This window comes from Electrona antarctica (genome assembly GCF_951216825.1).
Source record: "Electrona antarctica genome assembly, chromosome: 8".
Taxonomy (NCBI): domain Eukaryota; kingdom Metazoa; phylum Chordata; class Actinopteri; order Myctophiformes; family Myctophidae; genus Electrona; species Electrona antarctica.
In genome coordinates this window covers 34,614,942-34,641,315 of record NC_136789.1, presented here as the reverse complement: position 1 = coordinate 34,641,315, position 26,374 = coordinate 34,614,942, and the positions used below count along the sequence as shown (strand labels likewise).

The window sequence follows — 26,374 nt, the reverse complement described above, 5'->3', positions numbered from 1 at the left end:
GAGGTCAGATCAACATATGGAATGTCAGAAAAGGTCAGCTCCATATATGGAGATCTATAAGGGTGGCAGCGGGGGCAGTGTAGGGCCGGGCCTTCATTTTCGGGCCTGTTGAGAACGGGCCTGTTGAGTTTCTGCTGGCTGCACTAATAACTTTGGGGCAGGCCCGTCTAGAGTTTGAATCGACAGGTATCAGTCAAAAGGGAGACATCGAAGAGGAAGGATCAACATATGGAATGGCAGAACAGGTCAGCTCCATATATGCAGATATCGGTGTCTGATCCAGTCTTCTCCATGTATGGCTATCCAGGGTTTGAAGAGGTCAGTGTCATGATCTTCATATATGGAGACAGCCATATATGGAGCGTAGCACGAGGCATGATGTACTGACGGCCATATATGGTGGCGTGACGTGTCACGAGGTGTGACCTGACTGACGGGATATGCAGGTTTTCATAGTAAACTGCAATTTGACACAAATTGTTACATTTAAATTAATTTAGAACTTCTGTGTCCGTATCAAACTACTGTAAACAGAGACAGGATCAAAGTCATGTAGTGTAACTTTTATGATGTCATAATCTCCTAATTCCAGGTGGTTCTGCGCTATAAGAACGCCTTCACGTCCTGCTCACATTCAGACACATGGGAGTGTCCTTATAGAGACTGTGGCAGTGAGAGCCACCTGGAGGTGAACACGGTGTATAACACCTCAGAGTGGTGTCAACGAGAGGGAATCATGACTCGACTGGTTCCTATCAACGCTGACTTCATTATGCGGTGAGTGAAGAGAGATGCACTATGACAACACACACCATTACGTGTGTGTGTGTGTGTGTGTGTGTGTGTGTGTGTGTGCCGTGCAAAAAAGTGTTAAAGATATACAAGCTCATAGCCCGTTGTGATGTGACGCGATATGATCATGTAGATCGGCTATATTCACATTTTTCTTCACGTGACCAAAATAATGTTTATTGATTGATTCATTAAATGAGTTCAATTAACTCTTTCACCCCTACATGTTTTACATTTACTTTTGTTCCATCTGACAAAATTATGACATGAATAAATGTGTTATTATACTTTTATCTGTCACTTTTTTAATAATAATAATAATAATAATAAAATCATCCCCCACAGGTTATCCGGTGGTAACTGGATAAATAACAATAACACGTTTACGTATATGAACCTCGGGACCAGATCAGACACTGGGAAATCTGACAGGTCTCCTCAGACCACCATCATACCTTCACTACGGTAACATTACACACTGACAGGTCTCCTCAGACCACCATCATACCTTCACTACGGTAACATTACACACTGACAGGTCTCCTCAGACCACCATCATACCTTCACTACGGTAACATTACACACTGACAGGTCTCCTCAGACCACCTTCATACCTTCACTACGGTAACATTACACACTGACAGGTCTCCTCAGACCACCATCATACCTTCACTACGGTAACATTACACACTGACAGGTCTCCTCAGACCACCTTCATACCTTCACTACGGTAACATTACACACTGACAGGTCTCCTCAGACCACCTTCATACCTTCACTACGGTAACATTACACACTGATGTTATGTTCTGATATTATTAACATTAACATTACACACTGATGTTATGTTCTTATATTACTAACATTAACATTACACACTGATGTTATGTTCTGATATTACTAACATTAACATTACACACTGGTGTTATGTTCTGATATTACTAACATTAACATTAGACACTGGTGTTATGTTCTTATATTACTAACATTAACATTACACACTGGTGTTATGTTCTGATATTACTAACATTAACATTAGACACTGGTGTTATGTTCTTATATTACTAACATTAACATTACACACTGATGTTATGTTCTGATATTATTAACATTAACATTAGACACTGGTGTTATGTTCTTATATTACTAACATTAACATTAGACACTGGTGTTATGTTCTTATATTACTAACATTAACATTACACACTGGTGTTATGTTCTTATATTACTAACATTAACATTACACACTGGTGTTATGTTCTGATATTACTAACATTAGACACTGTTTTATTCATATATTACTAACAATTAACATAATACACTTGGATTTTTAGATTATGGATACAATTGTATGTCTAGATACCAATATGTATATAGACCCTACTATTTAAGATAACTGGAAAAGCTCAATGTGAATTCAGTTTGAGGCTAAATATTCCCATTATCATTTATACTAAAATATAATGATATAGTTGTAATACTAATATAACACTATACTACATACCTCTACTAATAAAGAAGTGTAAAAGACACTAATGATAAATGTCTCTCTTTGTCTCTCAGAGTTCCTTCTAACTGTGGGAGAAACTTCACCCTGTTAGCGTTTGACCCAGATGGAGACCTGGTTATATGTAGAGCATGGTCTCCTCTTCCTTCCATTCTCAACTTGTCACCTGTGAGTTCAATGTTTTTAATTTGTAAATAAGAACATAGATCACACCATCCTGATGCTAATACACAAATCTATGCTAATTTAATTCAGATGCGAACACATATTTTAAGTAACATTGCATTTATTTTAATCATGATTACGGTTATGATCAATCTGTACAGTTTTTCTCTACATCTCTTCTTAGAAATGTGACCCATTGTTTCCCATTATTTATTTTCTTTTTTTACTCTTCCTGTCCTTTCTCTCTTTCAGGATTGCACTTTGTCATTTACTGCCACCAACAGCAGTAATGAGGGTAACTACGTTGTCTGGTTGGAGATGCCTGACTATCCCAACCAGGATATCACCCTCACCCGCACTGATGGATCTCAGTACAATCACACTACCAGTTACTATCTCAGCCTTATACCTCTACAGTTTGTTATCAAAGGTACTCAGCACCCTCACTTCATATAAACATTGACCATTGCAGCTCTATTTTCCTATAGGGGTTCCTGGCACCTCAACCAGTTAATGTGCTAATAAAGTGAATATAGATGATCTAATTAAATCAATAATCTAACCTAAACATAAAGCCATTAAAATGGTTATATTCCCTCCTTGTCATGTGGTCAGTGGATGGAGCAGTAGCCAGCTGTACAGAGGGACAGTATCTACCCAGGTTCCTGCCTCCCACCCCGGATAACAGGGCACAGCTCTACACCCCTGTTGGTCACACACTGGAAATCACCATCACCACAGAGGCAACACTCTCCACGTCAGTACAATAAATATATAACCATCACCACAGAGACAACACTCTCCACGTCAGTACAATAAATATATAACCATCACCACAGAGACAATACTCTCTATGTCAGTACAATAAATATATAACCATCACCACAGAGACAACACACTCCACGTCAGTACAATAAATATATAACCATCACCACAGAGGCAACACTCGCCACGTGAGTACAATAAATATATCACCATCAACCGAGACAACACACTCAGAGTTCCACATTGAGGTCAACATCAATGCTAAGATTCCCTAGAAGCTTTCCATAAACCAAAAAAAACTGTCTCTGAGGGTGTGTCTGAAATATTCCACTGACAACATGAAAGTTCAAATAATAGATTATTTCCGCGAGCCATGGCCATGGTTGAGAACCCCTAGCTGTAGGGTGAAGTCACCACAGGGCAGAGTGAGACACAGTACACAGGGCAGGGCAGAGTGAGACACAGTACACAGGGCAGGGCAGAGTGAGACACAGTACACAGGGCAGGGGCAGAGTGAGACACAGTACACAGGGCAGAGTGAGACACAGTACACAGGGCAGGGCAGAGTGAGACACAGTACACAGCAGGGCAGAGTGAGACACAGTACACAGGGCAGGGCAGAGTGAGACACAGTACACAGGGCAGGGCAGAGTGAGACACAGTACACAGGGCAGTGCAGGGCAGAGTGAGACACAGTACACAGGGCAGGGCAGAGTGAGACACAGAACACAGGGCAGGGCAGGGCAGAGTGAGACACAGTACACAGGGCAGAGTGAGACACAGTACACAGGGCAGAGTGAGACACAGTACACAGGGCAGGGCAGAGTGAGACACAGTACACAGCGCAGGGCAGAGTGAGACACAGTACACAGGGCAGGCCAGAGTGAGACACAGTACACAGCGCAGGGCAGAGTGAGACACAGTACACAGGGCAGAGTGAGACACAGTACACAGGGCAGGGCAGAGTGAGACACAGTACACAGGACAGGGCAGAGTGAGACACAGTACACAGGGCAGAGTGAGACACAGTACACAGGGCAGGGCAGAGTGAGACACAGGGCAGGGCAGAGTGAGACACAGTACACAGTGCAGGGCAGAGTGAGACACAGTACACAGTGCAGGGCAGAGTGAGACACAGTACACAGGGCAGGGCAGAGTGAGACACAGTACACAGGACAGGGCAGAGTGAGACACAGGACAGGGCAGAGTGAGACACAGTACACAGGGCAGGGCAGAGTGAGACACAGGACAGGGCAGAGTGAGACACAGTACACAGCAGGGCAGAGTGAGACACAGTACACAGGACAGGGCAGAGTGAGACACAGTACACAGGGCAGGGCAGAGTGAGACACAGTACACAGCGCAGGGCAGAGTGAGACACAGTACACAGGGCAGGGCAGAGTGAGACACAGTACACAGCGCAGGGCAGAGTGAGACACAGTACACAGCGCAGGGGCAGAGTGAGACACAGTACACAGGGCAGGGCAGAGTGAGACACAGTACACAGCAGGGCAGAGTGAGACACAGTACACAGGGCAGGGCAGAGTGAGACACAGTACACAGCGCAGGGGCAGAGAGAGACACAGTACACAGGGCAGGGCAGAGTGAGACACAGGACAGGGCAGAGTGAGACACAGTACACAGCAGGGCAGAGTGAGACACAGTACACAGGACAGGGCAGAGTGAGACACAGTACACAGTGCAGGGCAGAGTGAGACACAGTACACAGGACAGGGCAGAGTGAGACACAGAACACAGGGCAGGGCAGAGTGAGACACAGTACACAGCGCAGGGCAGAGTGAGACACAGTACACAGTGCAGGGCAGAGTGAGACACAGTACACAGGACAGGGCAGAGTGAGACACAGTACACAGTGCAGGGCAGAGTGAGACACAGTACACAGGACAGGGCAGAGTGAGACACAGTACACAGTGCAGGGCAGAGTGAGACACAGAACACAGTGCAGGGCAGAGTGAGACACAGTACGCAGGGCAGAGTGAGACACAGTACACAGCAGGGCAGAGTGAGACACAGTACACAGCAGGGCAGAGTGAGACACAGTACACAGGGCAGAGTGAGACACAGAACACAGTGCAGGGCAGAGTGAGACACAGTACACAGGGCAGGGCAGAGTGAGACACAGTACACAGCACGGCAGAGTGAGACACAGTACACAGGGCAGGACAGAGTGAGACACAGTACACAGGGCAGGGCAGAGTGAGACACAGTACACAGTGCAGGGCAGAGTGAGACACAGTACACAGGGCAGGGCAGGGCAGAGTGAGACACAGTACACAGGGCAGGGGCAGAGTGAGACACAGTACACAGGGCAGAGTGAGACACAGTACACAGTGCAGGGCAGAGTGAGACACAGTACACATCGCAGGGGCAGAGTGAGACACAGTACACAGGGCAGGGCAGAGTGAGACACAGAACACAGGGCAGGGCAGAGTGAGACACAGTACACAGCGCAGGGCAGAGTGAGACACAGTACACAGGGCAGGGCAGAGTGAGACACAGTACACATCGCAGGGGCAGAGTGAGACACAGTACACAGGGCAGAGTGAGACACAGTACACAGTGCAGGGCAGAGTGAGACACAGTACACAGGGCAGAGTGAGACACAGTACACAGGGCAGAGTGAGACACAGTACACAGGGCAGGGCAGAGTGAGACACAGTACACAGGGCAGGGCAGAGTGAGACACAGTACACAGCGCAGGGCAGAGTGAGACACAGTACACAGGGCAGGGCAGAGTGAGACACAGTACACAGCAGGGCAGAGTGAGACACAGTACACAGGGCAGGGCAGAGTGAGACACAGTACACAGCAGGGCAGAGTGAGACACAGTACACAGCGCAGGGGCAGAGAGAGACACAGTACACAGGGCAGGGCAGAGTGAGACACAGTACACAGCAGGGCAGAGTGAGACACAGTACACAGGACAGGGCAGAGTGAGACACAGTACACAGGGCAGGGCAGAGTGAGACACAGTACACAGGACAGGGCAGAGTGAGACACAGAACACAGGGCAGGGCAGAGTGAGACACAGTACACAGGACAGGGCAGAGTGAGACACAGAACACAGGACAGGGCAGAGTGAGACACAGTACACAGCAGGGCAGAGTGAGACACAGTACACAGGACAGGGCAGAGTGAGACACAGTACACAGGGCAGGGCAGAGTGAGACACAGTACACAGGACAGGGCAGAGTGAGACACAGAACACAGGGCAGGGCAGAGTGAGACACAGTACACAGCAGGGCAGAGTGAGACACAGTACACAGGGCAGAGTGAGACACAGTACACAGGGCAGGGCAGAGTGAGACACAGTACACAGTGCAGGGCAGAGTGAGACACAGTACACAGCAGGGCAGAGTGAGACACAGTACACAGGGCAGGGCAGAGTGAGACACAGTACACAGCAGGGCAGAGTGAGACACAGTACACAGGGCAGGGCAGAGTGAGACACAGTACACAGTGCAGGGCAGAGTGAGACACAGTACACAGGGCAGGGCAGGGCAGAGTGAGACACAGTACACAGGGCAGGGCAGAGTGAGACACAGTACACAGGGCAGGGCAGAGTGAGACACAGAACACAGGGCAGGGCAGAGTGAGACACAGTACACAGCGCAGGGCAGAGTGAGACACAGTACACAGGGCAGAGTGAGACACAGTACACAGGGCAGAGTGAGACACAGTACACAGGGCAGGGCAGAGTGAGACACAGTACACAGGGCAGGGCAGAGTGAGACACAGTACACAGCGCAGGGCAGAGTGAGACACAGTACACAGGGCAGAGTGAGACACAGTACACAGCAGGGCAGAGTGAGACACAGTACACAGGGCAGGGCAGAGTGAGACACAGTACACAGGGCAGGGCAGAGTGAGACACAGTACACAGGGCAGAGTGAGACACAGTACACAGCGCAGGGCAGAGTGAGACACAGTACACAGGGCAGGGCAGAGTGAGACACAGTACACAGGGCAGAGTGAGACACAGTACACAGGGCAGGGCAGAGTGAGACACAGTACACAGCAGGGCAGAGTGAGACACAGTACACAGGACAGGGCAGAGTGAGACACAGTACACAGGGCAGGGCAGAGTGAGACACAGAACACAGGGCAGGACAGAGTGAGACACAGTACACAGGGCAGGGCAGAGTGAGACACAGTACACAGGGCAGAGTGAGACACAGTACACAGGACAGGGCAGAGTGAGACACAGTACACAGGGCAGAGTGAGACACAGTACACAGGACAGGGCAGAGTGAGACACAGTACACAGGGCAGGGCAGAGTGAGACACAGTACACAGTGCAGGGCAGAGTGAGACACAGTACACAGGGCAGGGCAGAGTGAGACACAGTACACATCGCAGGGGCAGAGTGAGACACAGTACACAGGGCAGAGTGAGACACAGTACACAGGGCAGGGCAGAGTGAGACACAGTACACAGGAAAGGGCAGAGTGAGACACAGTACACAGGGCAGGGCAGAGTGAGACACAGTATACAGGGCAGGGCAGAGTGAGACACAGTACACAGGGCAGGGCAGAGTGAGACACAGTACACAGGGCAGAGTGAGACACAGTACACAGGGCAGAGTGAGACACAGTACACAGGGCAGGGCAGAGTGAGACACAGTACACAGGGCAGGGCAGAGTGAGACACAGTACACAGGGCAGGGCAGAGGCAGGCTAAACAGGGCAGAGTGTGACACACAGTCACCATAATTGGCTGGAATAAAACTCCCGACAATTTCTTTGCTAAATTATTCACATATGGTTTTATCTATTGTCAAAAAAGCACCCACATGTATGCCATTTTTAGACCTGGTTTACTTTGCTTGTTGCCTGTAGTCAGTCTACCTGATGTTTTCTACTTTCCCTTCCAATTGTAAAATGGTAAATGGTGGAAGGCTGGCAGACCTCAGAACAAATGGATCGAAAGGCATTTTAATAAGTAGTAGTAGAATTGACACAAACATGACAACAAAATTCAACAAAACCATTTCATTGATTTTAAAAGAATTCCATTGCTTACAGTAAAGAAATGATATCACCAGGGGTAATAATTTAACCTCATACCTGAGGGGACACCAGGGGTGTGGATCCATTTGGGGTTCTTGGCACAAAAGGTTGAGATCCAGAATCACTGATCTAAAGGGTTTCTGAACATCTGACATATTGAATGAAGTAATGTATTAGTTAGTGTTTTGTTGTCCTATGATGTCCCCAGCGTTGCTAAAGACTTTTGACCTCATGTTCCCTTGTTTGCTGGTGTTGTAGGGTCTCTGAGCTGCTGTTCAGTGGACCTAATGTTCTCTTGTTTGCTGGTGTTGTAGGGTCTCTGAGCTGCTGTTCAGTGGACCTCATGTTGTCTTGTTTGCTGGTGTTGTAGGGTCTCTGAGCTGCTGTTCAGTGGACCTCATGTTGTCTTGTTTGCTGGTGTTGTAGGGTCTCTGAGCTGCTGTTCAGTGGACCTCATGTTGTCTTGTTTGCTGGTGTTGTAGGGTCTATGAGCTGCTGTTCAGTGGACCTCATGTTGTCTTGTTTGCTGGTGTTGTAGGGTCTCTGAGCTGCTGTTCAGTGGACCTCATGTTGTCTTGTTTGCTGGTGTTGTAGGGTCTCTGAGCTGCTGTTCAGTGGACCTCATGTTGTCTTGTTTGCTGGTGTTGTAGGGTCTCTGAGCTGCTGTTCAGTGGACCTCACAACATGGAGCTGACTGGACCAGCACAGGGACAGTTCATCCTGAGATGGACACCATCACAGTCAGAGGATGGAGAACATCACCCTGTCTGCTTTGTTGCTCAGACCAACAGGTCAGCATCCATTTAAATGACCTGTCTGTCTGTCTGTCTGTCTGTCTGTCTGTCTGTCTGTCTGTCTGTCTGTCTGTCTGTCTGTCTGTCTGTCTGTCTGTCTGTCTGTCTGTCTGTCTGTCTGTCTGTCTGTCTGTCTGTCTGTCTGTCTTGTCTGTCTGTCTTATCTGTCTGTCTGCATCAGAGTACTTTATTACCGTTTTTATTTTACTATTACTGTAACCTTGAGCTAAAAACAAAACTCCTCTACATTGTTTTCTCAGTACGTCCACATATCAGTCGGAGCTTCGCTGTGTCATTGTCAGTGTCTCAAACGGTGGGTGAAACTACACCTGTTTACTAAACCACCATGTTTCACATTCCATCAGTGATACCTGGTGTGAGGAGGCTCCACTTAAGCAGATAAGCGTCCTGAATCATAGCCACGTTGATAACGTTTGTATTAAACCAACCCGTTTGTAAAATAAAGAAGTTAAATCTTTATGTTCTCCACCCGCAGAAACTACAACCACCACACCAGCTGCTACTACACCCATGAACCCTCCTGCTACTACACCCATAAACCCTACTGCTACTACACCCATGGGACCTCCTGCTACTACACCCATGGAACCTCCTGCTACTTTAACTACAACCCCACCACCAGCTGCTACTACACCCATGAACCCTCCTGCTACTACACCCATGAACCCTCCTGCTACTTTAACTACAACCCCACCACCAGCTGCTACTACACCCATGGAACCTCCTGCTACTACACCCATGAACCCTACTGCTACTACACCCATAAACCCTACTGCTACTACACCCATGGAACCTCCTGCTACTACACCCATGAACCCTCCTGCTACTACACCCATGGCACCTCCTGCTACTACACCCATGGAACCTCCTGCTACTTTAACTACAACCCCACCACCACCTGCTACTACACCCATGGAACCTCCTGCAACTACACCAATGGAACCTCCTGCTACTACACCAATGAACCCTCCTGCTACTACACCCATTGAACCTCCTGCTACTTTAACTACAACACCACCAACTATAACAACCCCACCACCACCTGCTAGTAGTAGTAGTAGTACTAGTGCTAAACCAACTATGACTGTGACATCTCCACCCGAAGCAGCAACAGTCACAATCTCACTGCCCACAGCAGATGTCTCAATTAGCTACACCCCTGGGTCTCGTGAGTGTGATGAAATTATGATTATTGTCTTTTTAATCACTGTCCTGTTGTAACTTAAAGTCTCACTACCATGTTTAATGTGATAGAGCCGTAGATGTGTGTCCCTGAGCAAGAATCTTAAAGGTATAATTTACTTTCAAATTAACTTTTAGTCTACTCAGGCTTATGTGAACACCCCGGACAGTTTTTATGTTGCTTGATTCAATATTTACATATTTGATAGGCCTATCCACTTTAGCTGCCCCGCCCCCTTCCTATACAAACCCATCATAACTTCAAACTCCAGCCTGGGCCGTGGCTCAGCGGTCCAGGCACCTTGGCTGGTAATCCAGTATGGCAGTGTGCCGCGGGTTCGACTCCTGATCCCAACAGCCTTTACTGCATGTCACCCCCCCATCTCGCTCCCCATTTCCTGTCAGCCTACAGTCAGTCCCTCTATAAAGGGGGCGAAAGCCTTTTTCATCCATCCATCCATCCATCTTCAACCGCTTATCCATAGTCGGGTCGCGGGGGCAACAGCTCCACCAGATAGCCCCAGACTTCCCTCTCCAGAGCAACATTAGTGACTTCCTCCTGGGGGATCCCGAGATGTTCCAAGGCCAGTGAGTTTCCTCCAACTATGCTTTGGTCTGCCCCGGGGTTAGGGGCTTGCCTCGAGGACCTCCCTAGGGAGACACCCGAGAGGCATCCTAACCAGATTCCCGAACCACCTAAGCTGGCTCCTCCAGCCACCCGTCGAAGAAAACTCATTTTGGCCGCTTGTATTCACAACCTTATTCTTTTGGGCATCCCACACTTCATGGCCATAGGTGAGAGTAGGAACACTTCATGACCATAGGTGAGAGTAGGAACACTTCATGACCATAGGTGAGAGTAGGAACACTACATGACCATAGGTGAGAGTAGGAACACTTCATGACCATAGGTGAGAGTAGGAACACTTCATGACCATAGGTGAGAGTAGGAACACTTCATGACCATAGGTGAGAGTAGGAACACTTCATGACCATAGGTGAGAGTAGGAACACTTCATGGCCATAGGTGAGAGTAGGAACACTTCATGGCCATAGGTGAGAGTAGGAACACTTCATGACCATAGGTGAGAGTAGGAACACTTCATGACCATAGGTGAGAGTAGGAACACTTCATGGCCATAGGTGAGAGTAGGAACACTTCATGGCCATAGGTGAGAGTAGGAACACTTCATGACCATAGGTGAGAGTAGGAACCCTTCATGACCATAGGTGAGAGTAGGAACCCTTCATGACCATAGGTGAGAGTAGGAACCCTTCATGACCATAGGTGAGAGTAGCAACCCTTCATGACCATAGGTGAGAGTAGGAACACTTCATGACCATAGGTGAGAGTAGGAACCCTTCATGACCATAGGTGAGAGTAGGAACACTTCATGGCCATAGGTGAGAGTAGGAACACTTCATGGCCATAGGTGAGAGTAGGAACACTTCATGACCATAGGTGAGAGTAGGAACACTTCATGACCATAGGTGAGAGTAGGAACCCTTCATGACCATAGGTGAGAGTAGGAACCCTTCATGACCATAGGTGAGAGTAGGAACACTTCATGACCATAGGTGAGAGTAGGAACACTTCATGACCATAGGTGAGAGTAGGAACACTTCATGACCATAGGTGAGAGTAGGAACACTTCATGGCCATAGGTGAGAGTAGGAACACTTCATGGCCATAGGTGAGAGTAGGAACCCTTCATGACCATAGGTGAGAGTAGGAACCCTTCATGACCATAGGTGAGAGTAGGAACCCTTCATGACCATAGGTGAGAGTAGGAACCCTTCATGACCATAGGTGAGAGTAGGAACACTTCATGACCATAGGTGAGAGTAGGAACACTTCATGACCATAGGTGAGAGTAGGAACCCTTCATGACCATAGGTGAGAGTAGGAACACTTCATGACCATAGGTGAGAGTAGGAACACTTCATGACCATAGGTGAGAGTAGGAACACTTCATGACCATAGGTGAGAGTAGGAACACTTCATGACCATAGGTGAGAGTAGGAACACTTCATGACCATAGGTGAGAGTAGGAACACTTCATGACCATAGGTGAGAGTAGGAACCCTTGCATGACCATAGGTGAGAGTAGGAACACTTCATGACCATAGGTGAGAGTAGGAACCCTTCATGACCATAGGTGAGAGTAGGAACACTTCATGACCATAGGTGAGAGTAGGAACACTTCATGACCATAGGTGAGAGTAGGAACACTTCATGACCATAGGTGAGAGTAGGAACACTTCATGACCATAGGTGAGAGTAGGAACCCTTCATGACCATAGGTGAGAGTAGGAACACTTCATGACCATAGGTGAGAGTAGGACACTTCATGACCATAGGTGAGAGTAGGAACACTTCATGACCATAGGTGAGAGTAGGAACACTTCATGACCATAGGTGAGAGTAGGAACACTTCATGACTATAGGTGAGAGTAGGAACACTTCATGACCATAGGTGAGAGTAGGAACACTTCATGACCATAGGTGAGAGTAGGAACCCTTCATGACCATAGGTGAGAGTAGGAACCCTTCATGACCATAGGTGAGAGTAGGAACACTTCATGACCATAGGTGAGAGTATGAACACTTCATGACCATAGGTGAGAGTAGGAACACTTCATGACCATAGGTGAGAGTAGGAACACTTCATGACCATAGGTGAGAGTAGGAACACTTCATGACCATAGGTGAGAGTAGGAACACTTCATGACCATAGGTGAGAGTAGGAACCCTTCAAGACCATAGGTGAGAGTAGGAACGAAGATTGCTCTCTCTCTTTTCGTCGCTGTACCGCTCTGTTGTGACAATTTACAATTTACAATTACAATGTAGGCATTTAGCAGACGCTCTTAATCCAGAGCGATTTACAATAAGCAAGAACAAAAAAGCTTGGCAATACATCACATACATAAAAAGTAGTTATCATAATTATATATTATAATATAATTATAATTGTAAATTGTCACAACAGAGCGGTACAGCGACTGCAATACTGCCCCTGCCCACCGCCCCGCCCCCTGCCGCGCCGATTCTCAGGCTTTTTTCATTTATTTTAAATTAATAATCCTCAGAACATCATGCACACTGTGGACTGTCTCAATATTGTAAAGCTGCTACATTTGTCATGTCCTGTAGGTGGCACTATTGTAAAGCTGCTACATTTGTCATGTCCTGTAGGTGGCACTATTGTAAAGCTGCTACATTTGTCATGTCCTGTAGGTGGCACTATTGTAAAGCTGCTACATGTGTCATGTCCTGTAGGTGGCACTATTGTAAAGCTGCTACATTTGTCATGTCCTGTAGGTGGCACTATTGTAAAGCTGCTACATTTGTCATGTCCTGTAGGTGGCACTATTGTAAAGCTGCTACATTTGTCATGTCCTGTAGGTGGCACCAGCGGCCTGAGAGTGCGAATCTCCTCAAAGACTCCTTTGACCAAAGAAGACATCAGGACAATAGTGCTGCCAAAGGTAACGATAAAAATCACACCCGTGTGAAGTGAGGGGCACTCTTATCATCTTACAACATCGAGGAGGGAATTCTAACTCATGTTGCTATGATTAGTGTTGCTATGATTAGTGTTGCTATGATCTAAAACAAACGGTGACAAAACAAATAAATTATCTTTATTGTTAATGGCGTTTTTAAAACAAACATCTATAGGAGGGGCTAGCACCCCTCAACAACATTAAACCTGTCTATAGGAGGGGCTAGCACCCCTCAACAACATTAAACCTGTCTATAGGAGGGGCTAGCACCCCTCAACAACATTAAACCTGTCTATAGGAGGGGCTAGCACCCCTCAACAACATTAAACCTGTCTATAGGAGGGGCTAGCACCCCTCAACAACATTAAACCTGTCTATAGGAGGGGCTATAGCACCCCTCAACAACATTAAACCTGTCTATAGGAGGGGCTAGCACCCCTCAACAACATTAAACCTGTCTATAGGGGCTAGCACCCCTCAACAACATTAAACCTGTCTATAGGAGGGGCTAGCACCCCTCAACAACATTAAACATGTCTATAGGAGGGGCTAGCACCCCTCAACAACATTAAACCTGTCTATAGGAGGGGCTATAGCACCCCTCAACAACATTAAACCTGTCTATAGGAGGGGCTAGCACTCCTCAACAACATTAAACATGTCTATAGGAGGGGCTAGCACCCCTCAACAACATTAAACCTGTCTATAGGAGGGCCTCAAAAACTAGAAAACACTGTTCTTGTGGAAACAGTGTGAGCTCGAGTAGCTCGCAGCGTCACTCCATGATGATGTGTTGACCCACATGACGCCACAGCCCAGTAGCCTGTGTGTGTGTGTGTGTGTGTGTGTGTGTGTGTGTGTGTGTGTGTGAGAAGCATCTTGGATAAAAGTGCTATATAAATGCACCATGTACACACATGGTATCAGAACATGTCAGTCAAACATAAAACTATTTCTCCAGCTTGACTTAAATTGAAACCTTCCTCAGACATTATGACGTAACATTGTGTTGTGTTGTTTCACCTGCAGCTTAAAGAGGAACTGGTCAGACGCGGGCTTCCTGCAGACGCCATCCTGAAGCTGCTGAACGTTCAACAGAAGCAGTGACAACTACAGCTACAGCGCCCCCTTCTGGTAGATCTCTTCTCTGCTGTTGCCTCTGTAACTCTATGCATCAATGAGATTGGATTTTTATTATTAGTAGGGCTGCACGATTATGAAATAATCTGCCGATACCGATTCTGACCGATTCCGATATTATACAGAGGACCACAATGTAAACAAGCCTATAGGCCCTATTCTCCATATTCAGACCGCGGCCATCTTGTCAGCAAGGTGATACCTAGGTGACACTTCCCATAGAGAGCCCATTCATCCAAACAGAGAAGTCCTCTCTAATTATATGAAACAACGTCAAAATCACCAACATTGCAGCTGTAGGGAAAGCTTGAATTGTCCTCTTTCAATCTGTAAAGTGTTTGTTTCATAAGAATCCACCGTAGACATTTTATGAGCTACTTCCTGTCAAGAAATATCTTGTAGATGATTTTTGATGAAGTGCTGGAGTTTGGAAGCGCTCGTTGACTATCACTCAACGGCCCTGCGTACCACCTGTTTTGAATGTGCACATAATGCAGGAGGCAGCAGGAGGTTGCTTTACTGATAACGAGCGCTTCCATACTCTGATACTTAGAAAATAATCATCTGCAAGATATTTCTTGACAGGAAGTAGCTCATAAAATGTCTGTCGATTTTTATTAAACAAAAACTTTACAGATTGAAAGAGGATAATTCAAGCTTTCCCTACAGCTGCAATTTTGGTGATTTTGACGTTGTTTAATATCATTAGAGAGGACTTTTCTGTTTGGATGAATTAAATGTAATGTTTTGAATTTTTTTTGCTGGTGAAAACCGATTAAATAATCTGTATTATTTTGAGACTGATCCGATACCGAGATGGCATCTTTATGTCCGATATCGATATGGACCATTCCGATTATGCTACCGATTAATCGTGCATCCCTAATTATTATTCGTTTTTATATATATTTTTTGTATTATCTTATTTCACACACACACACACACACACACACACACACACACACACACACACACACACACACACACACACACACACACACACACACACACACACACACACACACACACACACTTGTTATTTTCATACATAGTTTTACAGGGGTTAAGGTTAGGTTTAACCGTTTAGGCATAGTTTAGGGAGGTTACGTTTAGGCAAACCAGGCTGAGCAGTTCCGACGGCTGTACGCCCGAAGTGACTGTGTGGCCCCGGAAAGACTTGGTGGATCTTTATATTGGGACGGTATCACTGAGCTAATACTGCACTAAATGGAACAGAGCCTTGGTTAGTATCATCACTGATATAATACTACACTAAATGGAACAGAGCCCACTGAGCTAATACTACACTAAATGGAACAGAGCCTTGGTTAGTATCATCACTGATATAATACTACACTAAATGGAACAGAGCCTTGGTTAGTATCATCACTGAGCTAATACTACACTAAATGGAACAGAGCCCACTGAGCTAATACTACACTAAATGGAACAGAGCCCACTGAGCTAATACTACAGTAAATGGAACAGAGCCTTGGTTAGTATCATCGGTGACACCTACAGGATGAAACAGCACACTACTAGTTATGTCAACATAATATGGTTGGTTTAGATTTTATATGTTTAATACAATACATACACGTTACTAATTATCCACTTCTGTTTTAATGGGACTTTGGTTACTTGGGTTAAAATTGTAATCTTAACACGAACAAAATAAAGTTGATTTTGCACATGTTTTGTTTCTCTGTTGACTAAAAGGTTTCTGAAGAAGACATGCAGTCTCATTAGAAACATTAGGCTACAGATCCTGTAAAGAAATGCAGTCTCATTAGAAACATTACAGACCCTGTAAAGACATGCAGTCTCATTAGAAACATTACAGACCCTGTAAAGACATGCAGTCTCATTAGAAACATTACAGACCCTGTAAAGACATGCAGTCTCATTAGAAACATTACAGACCCTGTAAAGACATGCAGTCTCATTAGAAACATTACAGACCCTGTAAAGACATGCAGTCTCATTAGAAACATTACAGACCCTGTAAAGACATGCAGTCTCATTAGAAACATTACAGACCCTGTAAAGACATGCAGTCTCATTAGAAACATTACAGACCCTGTAAAGACATGCAGTCTCATTAGAAACATTACAGACCCTGTAAAGACATGCAGTCTCATTAGAAACATTACAGACCCTGTAAAGACATGCAGTCTCATTAGAAACATTACAGACCCTGTAAAGACATGCAGTCTCATTAGAAACATTACAGACCCTGTAAAGACATGCAGTCTCATTAGAAACATTACAGACCCTGTAAAGACATGCAGTCTCATTAGAACATTACAGACCCTGTAAAGACATGCAGTCTCATTAGAAACATTACAGACCCTGTAAAGACATGCAGTCTCATTAGAAACATTACAGACCCTGTAAAGACATGCAGTCTCATTAGAAACATTACAGACCCTGTAAAGACATGCAGTCTCATTAGAAACATTACAGACCCTGTAAAGACATGCAGTCTCATTAGAAACATTACAGACCCTGTAAAGACATGCAGTCTCATTAGAAACATTACAGACCCTGTAAAGACATGCAGTCTCATTAGAAACATTACAGACCCTGTAAAGACATGCAGTCTCATTAGAAACATTACAGACCCTGTAAAGACATGCAGTCTCATTAGAAACATTACAGACCCTGTAAAGACATGCAGTCTCATTAGAAACATTACAGACCCTGTAAAGACATGCAGTCTCATTAGAAACATTACAGACCCTGTAAAGACATGCAGTCTCATTAGAAACATTACAGACCCTGTAAAGACATGCAGTCTCATTAGAAACATTACAGACCCTGTAAAGACATGCAGTCTCATTAGAAACATTACAGACCCTGTAAAGACATGCAGTCTCATTAGAAACATTATAGACCCTGTAAAGACATGCAGTCTCATTAGAAACATTACAGACCCTGTAAAGACATGCAGTCTCATTAGAAACATTACAGACCCTGTAAAGACATGCAGTCTCATTAGAAACATTACAGACCCTGTAAAGGGAATTCAATAAGCAATTAAAGCTGCAAGCAGCGATGAGCGTCTGTGCACGTTAGGGTGGACCTCCATTTAGAGACCAAGTAAGGAGATCATAACCGTATCACTGGCTATACCTGTTTATGTTTATTGAAGGATCCCCATTAGAGACACATGACTGAGCCTCTAGTCTTCCTGGGGTCCTGATGTCACCTAATGTATAAATGTTCCATTTAATATACAGTATCAACCAAAACGCATTTAATATACAGTATCAACCTAAACGCATTTAATATACAGTATCAACCAAAATGCATTTAATATACAGTATCAACCTAAACGCATTTAATATACAGTATCAACCAAAACGCATTTAATATACAGTATCAACCAAAACGCATTTAATATACAGTATCAACCAAAACGCATTTAATATACAGTATCAACCAAAACGCATTTAATATACAGTATCAACCAAAACGCATTTAATATACAGTATCAACCAAAACGCATTTAATATACAGTATCAACCAAAACGCATTTAATATACAGTATCAACCAAAACGCATTTAATATACAGTATCAACCTAAACGCATTTAATATACAGTATCAACCAAAACGCAGCGCTCATCCTGTCACCAGGCTTTCCTGGTTTCACTTCTGATGTGAACAGTGTGGATCCGGTTCAGAGACCAGTTTACCTTTTAAATAAACTATATTTAAACTATTCAGGGCAGAGGCCAGTTTACTGTTTAAATAAACTTTATTTAAACTATTCAGGGTAGAGGCCAGTTTACTGTTTAAATAAACTTTATTTAAACTATTCAGGGTAGAGGCCAGTTTACTGTTTAAATAAACTTTATTTAAACTATTCAGGGTAGAGGCCAGTTTACTGTTTAAATAAACTTTATTTAAACTATTCAGGGTAGAGGCCAGTTTACTGTTTAAATAAACTTTATTTAAACGATTCAGGGTAGAGGCCAGTTTACTGTTTAAATAAACTTTATTTAAACTATTCAGGGTAGAGGCCAGTTTACTGTTTAAATAAACTTTATTTAAACTATTCAGGGTAGAGTCCAGTTTACTGTTTAAATAAACTTTATTTAAACTATTCAGGGTAGAGTCCAGTTTACTGTTTAAATAAACTTTATTTAAACTATTCAGGGTAGAGTCCAGTTTACTGTTTAAATAAACTTTATTTAAACTATTCAGGGTAGAGGCCAGTTTACTGTTTAAATAAACTTTATTTAAACTATTCAGGGTAGAGGCCAGTTTACTGTTTAAATAAACTTTATTTAAACTATCCAGGGCAGAGGTCAGTTTACTGTTTAAATTAACTTTATTTAAACTATTCAGGTGAGAGTCCAATTTTCACAAACAGATGCCAGCAATGTTTCTGTAGTCAACTTGATCCAGTCTTACCAAAATAAGTGCTCTGCTCCCACCTAGTGGTAGTGATGTGAAATGGCAGAGCTGTCCTCTCATTCACTGCCCAGACAGTTTGTGCATCTAGACAAGGATACTGTAGCAGTGGTTCTCAAACCTCTCGTCCCAAGGACCCCCACATTGATATATTTAGCTGTGGACCGCCATCTGAAAAGGTGTTTTTGCTAGGGTCCCCTAGAAGAGAAGATTTGTGTTAAAACTAACACAAAATTATTCAATATTTTCTAAACAATCATTCTCACTACACTGCAATTATTTGAAAACTTCAGTTACTATAAGTTACTTTTTATTTATTTAGAAATTTCGCTAACGGATAGTCCCGTGAGTTCAGCAACTCTACTTTGTACATTTTGATTATCATTGTAAAACATATGGGCAGTGGATCAGGGGTAGAGTTGCTAGTTTAGAACCAGAAGGTAAGGTTCCCAGTTCGATCCCTGTGGGCTCCCCCTGAGTTAGTGTTTAAACCCATTTACCGCTAGCATTAATGAATCCCTCGATCGCGTACTGCCAGGGTTTTATCGCGCGTAACACTTACTTTGAAGAGCCAAATATCCGTAATAGCATGTTCCTGTGACAAACTGCTGTGTGTGGTGTCTTCACCGGTTGTTGTTCTCTCGGTCGATGGTGGATAAAGCCGACCGCAAGTATCACAGCGCAGTTTCTGAGATACAGGGCTTGGAGCGCAGGGCTTAGAATGGAAGTGGATGCGCTCGCATCTTCAAAATGGCCGCAGCCATTGTGTGTTTTGTGTCTCAGAGTATTGTTTGCGGTAGCAACATCAGCTAGCCATCGAAACCGATCAAAAAGCTTTTAAAAAATTCGAACACGAGAAATTTGCGTTTGGCGGAGCAGTTAGAAAGAGTAGGTTCTCGTGTTCCATGTGTTCGGCAGGCAGCCGGTTAAGTGTCCTTGAGCAAGACTCTGAACGCCTAATTGCTCCTGATGTGCTGGTTGGTGCCTTGAATGTTCCCTCCGCCATCGGTGTGTGAATGTGTGTGTTGTAACGGTTTCCGCAGTTAAATGGTTAATTGTCTTAGGGGTGCCAGGTAGATCTAGTCTACCAGAGAAATGTTATTTCTCCTTTTTTATGAGTTCTTGCTCATCTGGGTTAACCACTGGGAAACCGACACAGGACTTAGGCCTACATGTAAAAATGTAAAATGTAAACCCTTACACCAAGAAATAAAACACACATCAACTCAGTTTCAAGTTATTATATTGAAGTATCAACCAGCAAAAAATAACAAAACACACCAGTCTGAAATGTTTGTAAATAAACCAAAAAGGAAACAAAAATATATGTCAAACACAAGGACTGGGGTTACACACGTAACCTTCACTCTCAGGCCATGATTTCATGTCAACCGTGCGCAGTTCATAAATAAATAAATAAATAACCGTTGATATTGTTCCAGATCCACGCAACGCAGATGCAACGTGAATGTTAGTAAATTAAAGTAGGCCTATAGTCCGTCTGTCCGAGCAGAGCGGCTCTTTAATAGTCTCCAAAACAACAAAACAACAAAACAGCGCTTGAAATAATAAAGGGGGAAAATGTACCACTGCTCCGTGTGTGATAGCTGACAGGACAGAACCAGGTCAGGATGCGCGGGATCGTTGTCTGTGATATTTCGTCCGTTTGAATGGTTGTAGTAGCTCTGCAGGGTTTGATCACACGCCGGAGGCTACGCCACTTTACGGACCAAAACACACGGGACAAACACGGAGAATCGAGGGGCTAACTTAAACTTCCTCGTTCCCAATAAGGAACGGTCCTCTGTCTCTCTGTCTGGCTCCACACTCGCGCGCACCGGTAGCCTGGCTAATAAGCCAGACTAATATCACACAGCCTGGCTAATAAGCCAGACTAATATCACACAACACTGTCGCGGTATATAGGCAATTTTGTTTTGCCAACGGCTGATTCGGTCTGGTTTATTAACCAGGCTAGCGCACCGGCGCAATCAACGGGGCTTTTCACAATGGGCGGTTCCCAGGGGTGAGTGACAGGTGTCATGAACAGATGGCTGGACCATTTCGGGCCGTCACAGTGTGAATGGGTGAATGTAATGCTAAATGCACCGTCTACGGCTACGCTATATAAATGCACTATTTACCGTTTAACAATTTGATCGCCCTTCCCTAAAACACCCTGGACAACACTCCACAAGTCCCAGACTCTTCTCCCTTTCATAAAACACCCTGGACAACACTCCACAAGTCCCAGACTCTTCTCCCTTTCATAAAACACCCTGGACAACACTCCACAAGTCCCAGACTCTTCTCCCTTTCATAAAACACCCTAGACAACGTGCATTACGCGACACATTGGGCCTCATGCGCCAATAAGTTCCTAACTTTTCCTCTTACATTTCTTCCTAAGTGAATTCCTAAGAGAAGTCCAGTCAGATTCATGAAACGTTCTTAAGTAGGCAGAATTGTTCGTAAGCATGTTCTTATGATGATGAATCCAAATCCTCGTAACTTGAAGGGGTGTGCCAGTTCATTCAAATGATCATAGGTAGACGCCCCACATATCCTAATTAGCATCCTAATTACCATAGGGAACCGCCCCACCAATCCCATATAAGGCATTGGGAATTCACTTTCCTACCTGTGTTCACCCAGGTGGGTGTGGTTTTGCATGACTCCATGGCCTTGCCTGCAGTCACACCTGTGTGTGATTGCAGCTCACAGGACCTCACACATAGAAATAAAGTTGAGTGAAGTCAAGAATACCTAAACTAAAGTCTAAATATGGTGGAACACCAGACTCCAAACATTAAAAATCAATAATACTGTGGAGGTACTGAAGTGAACAGAAATTTTCACATTTTCAATATTTCAATATTTTAATATTTTCAATATTCATGAATGTATTTTATTATTTATCTCACAATAGTCAACTGGGGGGGGGGGGGGGTTATGTGGTGGGTATGGTGCGTTTGTTTGGGTTGGGTTGTGAACTCTAAACCAGTGGTTCTCAAACATTTTCATGTCAAGGACCCCCAAATTGACATGCATTCTGCAGACCCCCATATGAAAATATTTTCTGCTAGGGTAATGTTTTGAAGATTTATCAAAATGTTTTGAAAATAGCCGATCTACAAGCTCAAAATGGGCAGTAATGGGACGCGTTTGTGAGCTTGTAGATTGGCTATTTTCAAAGTATAAAATGGGATTAAAGTGGTAAAATATTCCATATTTTGCTGTGGACTGCCTGGAACTTCCTCAAGGACCCCTTGAGGTCCTCAGACCAAACTTTGAGCATCATGCAGATGGCGCTGTTTTCCCTTTATGTTTTCAGATTGCACTTAAGAACGAAAAAGGCACCCTAAGAGTGCTCCACAGTGTGCGTAGATTCTGTTCTTACCTACGAACAAATCACAACTAAGAAAAGATTGAGGGATCCCAAAACCTTCTTAAAAACTTCCTAAGTGGGTCTAAGAACAAATTTCCTCTTAAGAACTTCTTAAGAACGGTTGGCGCATGAGGCCCAGTCAGTGAGCGCTGCTCCATGCAGACACACTCATAATAACAGCTGCTCCCTGCAGACCCACTCATAATAACAGCTGCTCCATGCAGACCCACTCATAATAACAGCTGCTCCATGCAGACCCACTCATAATAACAGCTGCTCCATGCAGACCCACTCATAATAACAGCTGCTCCCTGCAGACCCACTCATAATAACAGCTGCTCCATGCAGACCCACTCATAATAACAGCTGCTCCATGCAGACCCACTCATAATAACAGCTGCTCCCTGCAGACCCACTCATAATAACAGCTGCTCCCTGCAGACCCACTCATAATAACAGCTGCTCCCTGCAGACCCACTCATAATAACAGCTGCTCCCTGCAGACCCACTCATAATAACAGCTGCTCCATGCAGACCCACTCATAATAACAGCTGCTCCATGCAGACCCACTCATAATAACAGCTGCTCCATGCAGACCCACTCATAATAACAGCTGCTCCCTGCAGACCCTCATAATAACAGCTGCTCCCTGCAGACCCACTCATAATAACAGCTGCTCCCTGCAGACCCACTCATAATAACAGCTGCTCCCTGCAGACCCACTCATAATAACAGCTGCTCCCTGCAGACCCTCATAATAACAGCTGCTCCCTGCAGACCCACTCATAATAACAGCTGCTCCCTGCAGACCCACTCATAATAACAGCTGCTCCCTGCAGACCCACTCATAATAACAGCTGCTCCCTGCAGACCCTCATAATAACAGCTGCTCCATGCAGACCCACTCATAATAACAGCTGCTCCATGCAGACACACTCATAATAACAGCTGCTCCATGCAGACCCACTCATAATAACAGCTGCTCCATGCAGACCCACTCATAATAACAGCTGCTCCATGCAGACCCACTCATAATAACAGGCCTAAAGATGGACCCTGTGCTCCTCAACAGAATGCTGGGACAGAATGCTGAAAAACGCTTTTACTTAATTTTCCTTGAACACTATTTGTATGGTGTCTTCTGTCTTGTACAATAGTGCAGATTTGGTTACTAGAGTGTGGCAAGTGATAGATTGCCCTCCTTATAAAGATTTGCATAATTATAATAAACCTTGGGCAGAGCAGCTGGTAGGCCTCCTTGGTCTCAGTGACATTAAGGTCGAGGAGGCTGCCCTGTCAGCCTCCTTGGTCTCAGTGACATTAAGGTCGAGGAGGCTGACAGGGCAGCCTCCTTGGTCTCAGTGACATTAAGGTCGAGGAGGCTGACAGGGCAGCCTCCTTGGTCTCAGTGACATTAAGGTCGAGGAGGCTGACAGGGCAGCCTCCTTGGTCTCAGTGACATTAAGGTCGAGGAGGCTGACAGGGCAGCCTCCTTGGTCTCAGTGACATTAAGGTCGAGGAGGCTGACAGGGCAGCCTCCTTGGTCTCAGTGACATTAAGGTCGAGGAGGCTGACAGGGCAGCCTCCTTGGTCTCAGTGACATTAAGGTCGAGGAGGCTGACAGGGCAGCCTCCTTGGTCTCAGTGACATTAAGGCCAAGGAGGCTGACAGGGCAGCCTCCTTGGTCTCAGTGACATTAAGGTCGAGGAGGCTGACAGGGCAGCCTCCTTGGTCTCAGTGACATTAAGGTCAAGGAGGCTTAGTCTCAGTGACATTAAGGTCAAGGAGGCTGACAGGGCAGCCTCCTTGGTCTCAGTGACATTAAGGTCAAGGAGGCTGCCCTGTCAGCCTCCTTGGTCTCAGTGACATTAAGGTCAAGGAGGCTGCCCTGTCAGCCTCCTTGGTCTCAGTGACATTAAGGTCAAGGAGGCTGCCCTGTCAGCATACATTGAGAGATACTGTAGTAACTATTTTGTATTGTAACTCGTGTGTGTATAGTGAGAGGAGATTCAACACACCCCTGCCCTTGTGGAATGCCAGTATTCAAGATAAGGCAGTCAGAAAAGGTGTTATTATATACTGACTTGTTGGGGTGTCCCTCTCCAAAAGGTGTTATTATATACTGACGTGTTGGGGTGTCCCTCTCCAAAAGGTGTTATTATATACTGACGTGTTGGGGTGTGAGGGTGTCCCTCTCCAAAAGGTGTTATTATATACTGACGTGTTGGGGTGTGAGGGGGTCCCTCTCCAAAAGGTGTTATTATATACTGACGTGTTGGGGTGTGAGGGTGTCCCTCTCCAAAAGGTGTTATTATATACTGACGTGTTGGGGTGTTGGGGTGTCCCTCTCCAAAAGGTGTTATTATATACTGACGTGTTGGGGTGTGAGGGTGTCCCTCTCCAAAAGGTGTTATTATATACTGACGTGTTGGGGTGTGAGGGTGTCCCTCTCCAAAAGGTGTTATTATATACTGACGTGTTGGGGTGTGAGGGGGTCCCTCTCCAAAAGGTGTTATTATATACTGACGTGTTGGGGTGTGAGGGTGTCCCTCTCCAAAAGGTGTTATTATATACTGACGTGTTGGGGTGTCCCTCTCCAAAAGGTGTTATTGCGAACGCAGTGAGCATTTACTATGAGACCCAGCAGATCCTGTCTGTGTGTCTGTGTGTGTGTGTGTCACGCTGTAACACCACCCGCCCACCACCAGAGGGCGCAGCTGTATCACACACAAAAACACACACATGCACACACACACACACGCACACACGCACGCACGCACGCACGCACGCACGCGTACACACACAAAACTTAACTTAAAAAAACTCTTAACTTAAAACAAAAACTTAAAAAGGAAAAACTTTAAAAGGAAAAACTTAACTTAAAAAAAACTTAACTTAAAAAAAAAAAAAAACTTAAAAAGGAAAAACTTTAAAAGGAAAAACTTAAAAAAAACTTAACTTAAAAAAAAACTTAACTTAAAAAAAAACTTAAAAAACACAAAAAAAAAGAACTTAAAAAAAACCTTAAAAAATTACGTAATTTATTCTAATTGTTGTTTTTGCAATTTACGAGCTGCGTTCGCTTCCCGCGTTCGCGCATCTTACTTGTTATATACTGACGTGTTGGGGTGTGAGGGTGTCCCTCTCCAAAAGGTGTTATTATATACTGACGTGTTGGGGTGTGAGGGTGTCCCTCTCCAAAAGGTGTTATTATATACTGACGTGTTGGGGTGTGAGGGTGTCCCTCTCCAAAAGGTGTTATTATATACTGACGTGTTGGGGTGTGAGGGGGTCCCTCTCCAAAAGGTGTTATTATATACTGACGTGTTGGGGTGTGAGGGTGTCCCTCTCCAAAAGGTGTTATTATATACTGACGTGTTGGGGTGTTGGGGTGTCCCTCTCCAAAAGGTGTTATTATATACTGACGTGTTGGGGTGTGAGGGTGTCCCTCTCCAAAAGGTGTTATTATATACTGACGTGTTGGGGTGTGAGGGTGTCCCTCTCCAAAAGGTGTTATTATATACTGACGTGTTGGGGTGTGAGGGTGTCCCTCTCCAAAAGGTGTTATTATATACTGACGTGTTGGGGTGTCCCTCTCCAAAAGGTGTTATTATATACTGACGTGTTGGGGTGTGAGGGTGTTGGGGTGTGAGGGTGT

The 26,374-nt window shown here is 45.0% G+C and overlaps 1 protein-coding gene and 2 long non-coding RNA genes across 3 annotated transcripts in view; all 3 read left to right on the top strand.

Moving 5' to 3' along the window:
* The window catches only part of LOC306928733 (uncharacterized protein), a gene marked incomplete at both ends in the record, with an annotated part of 11,301 nt that extends 1,485 nt beyond the window's left edge, over window positions 1-9,816 (top strand). Inside the window, 9 exons of the mRNA XM_079509003.1 lie at window positions 593-777; window positions 1,138-1,257; window positions 2,356-2,467; window positions 2,717-2,894; window positions 3,080-3,221; window positions 8,910-9,050; window positions 9,314-9,366; window positions 9,550-9,668; window positions 9,775-9,816. Of these exons, the coding sequence (XP_079365129.1) occupies window positions 593-777; window positions 1,138-1,257; window positions 2,356-2,467; window positions 2,717-2,894; window positions 3,080-3,221; window positions 8,910-9,050; window positions 9,314-9,366; window positions 9,550-9,668; window positions 9,775-9,816 (1,092 nt within the window). The remainder of the gene's footprint in view (window positions 1-592; window positions 778-1,137; window positions 1,258-2,355; window positions 2,468-2,716; window positions 2,895-3,079; window positions 3,222-8,909; window positions 9,051-9,313; window positions 9,367-9,549; window positions 9,669-9,774) is intronic.
* A 347-nt stretch (window positions 9,817-10,163) lies between these two features.
* Window positions 10,164-14,899, top strand: LOC306928320. Its single transcript, XR_013790671.1, has 3 exons — window positions 10,164-10,242; window positions 13,666-13,748; window positions 14,796-14,899. It is a non-coding gene; the product is annotated as an uncharacterized lncRNA (long non-coding RNA).
* Window positions 14,900-15,978: 1,079 nt separating this feature from the next.
* Window positions 15,979-16,601, top strand: LOC306927792. The gene is made up of 3 exons (XR_013790586.1): window positions 15,979-16,153; window positions 16,192-16,286; window positions 16,360-16,601. It is a non-coding gene; the product is annotated as an uncharacterized lncRNA (long non-coding RNA).
* Window positions 16,602-26,374: the final 9,773 nt, after the last annotated feature.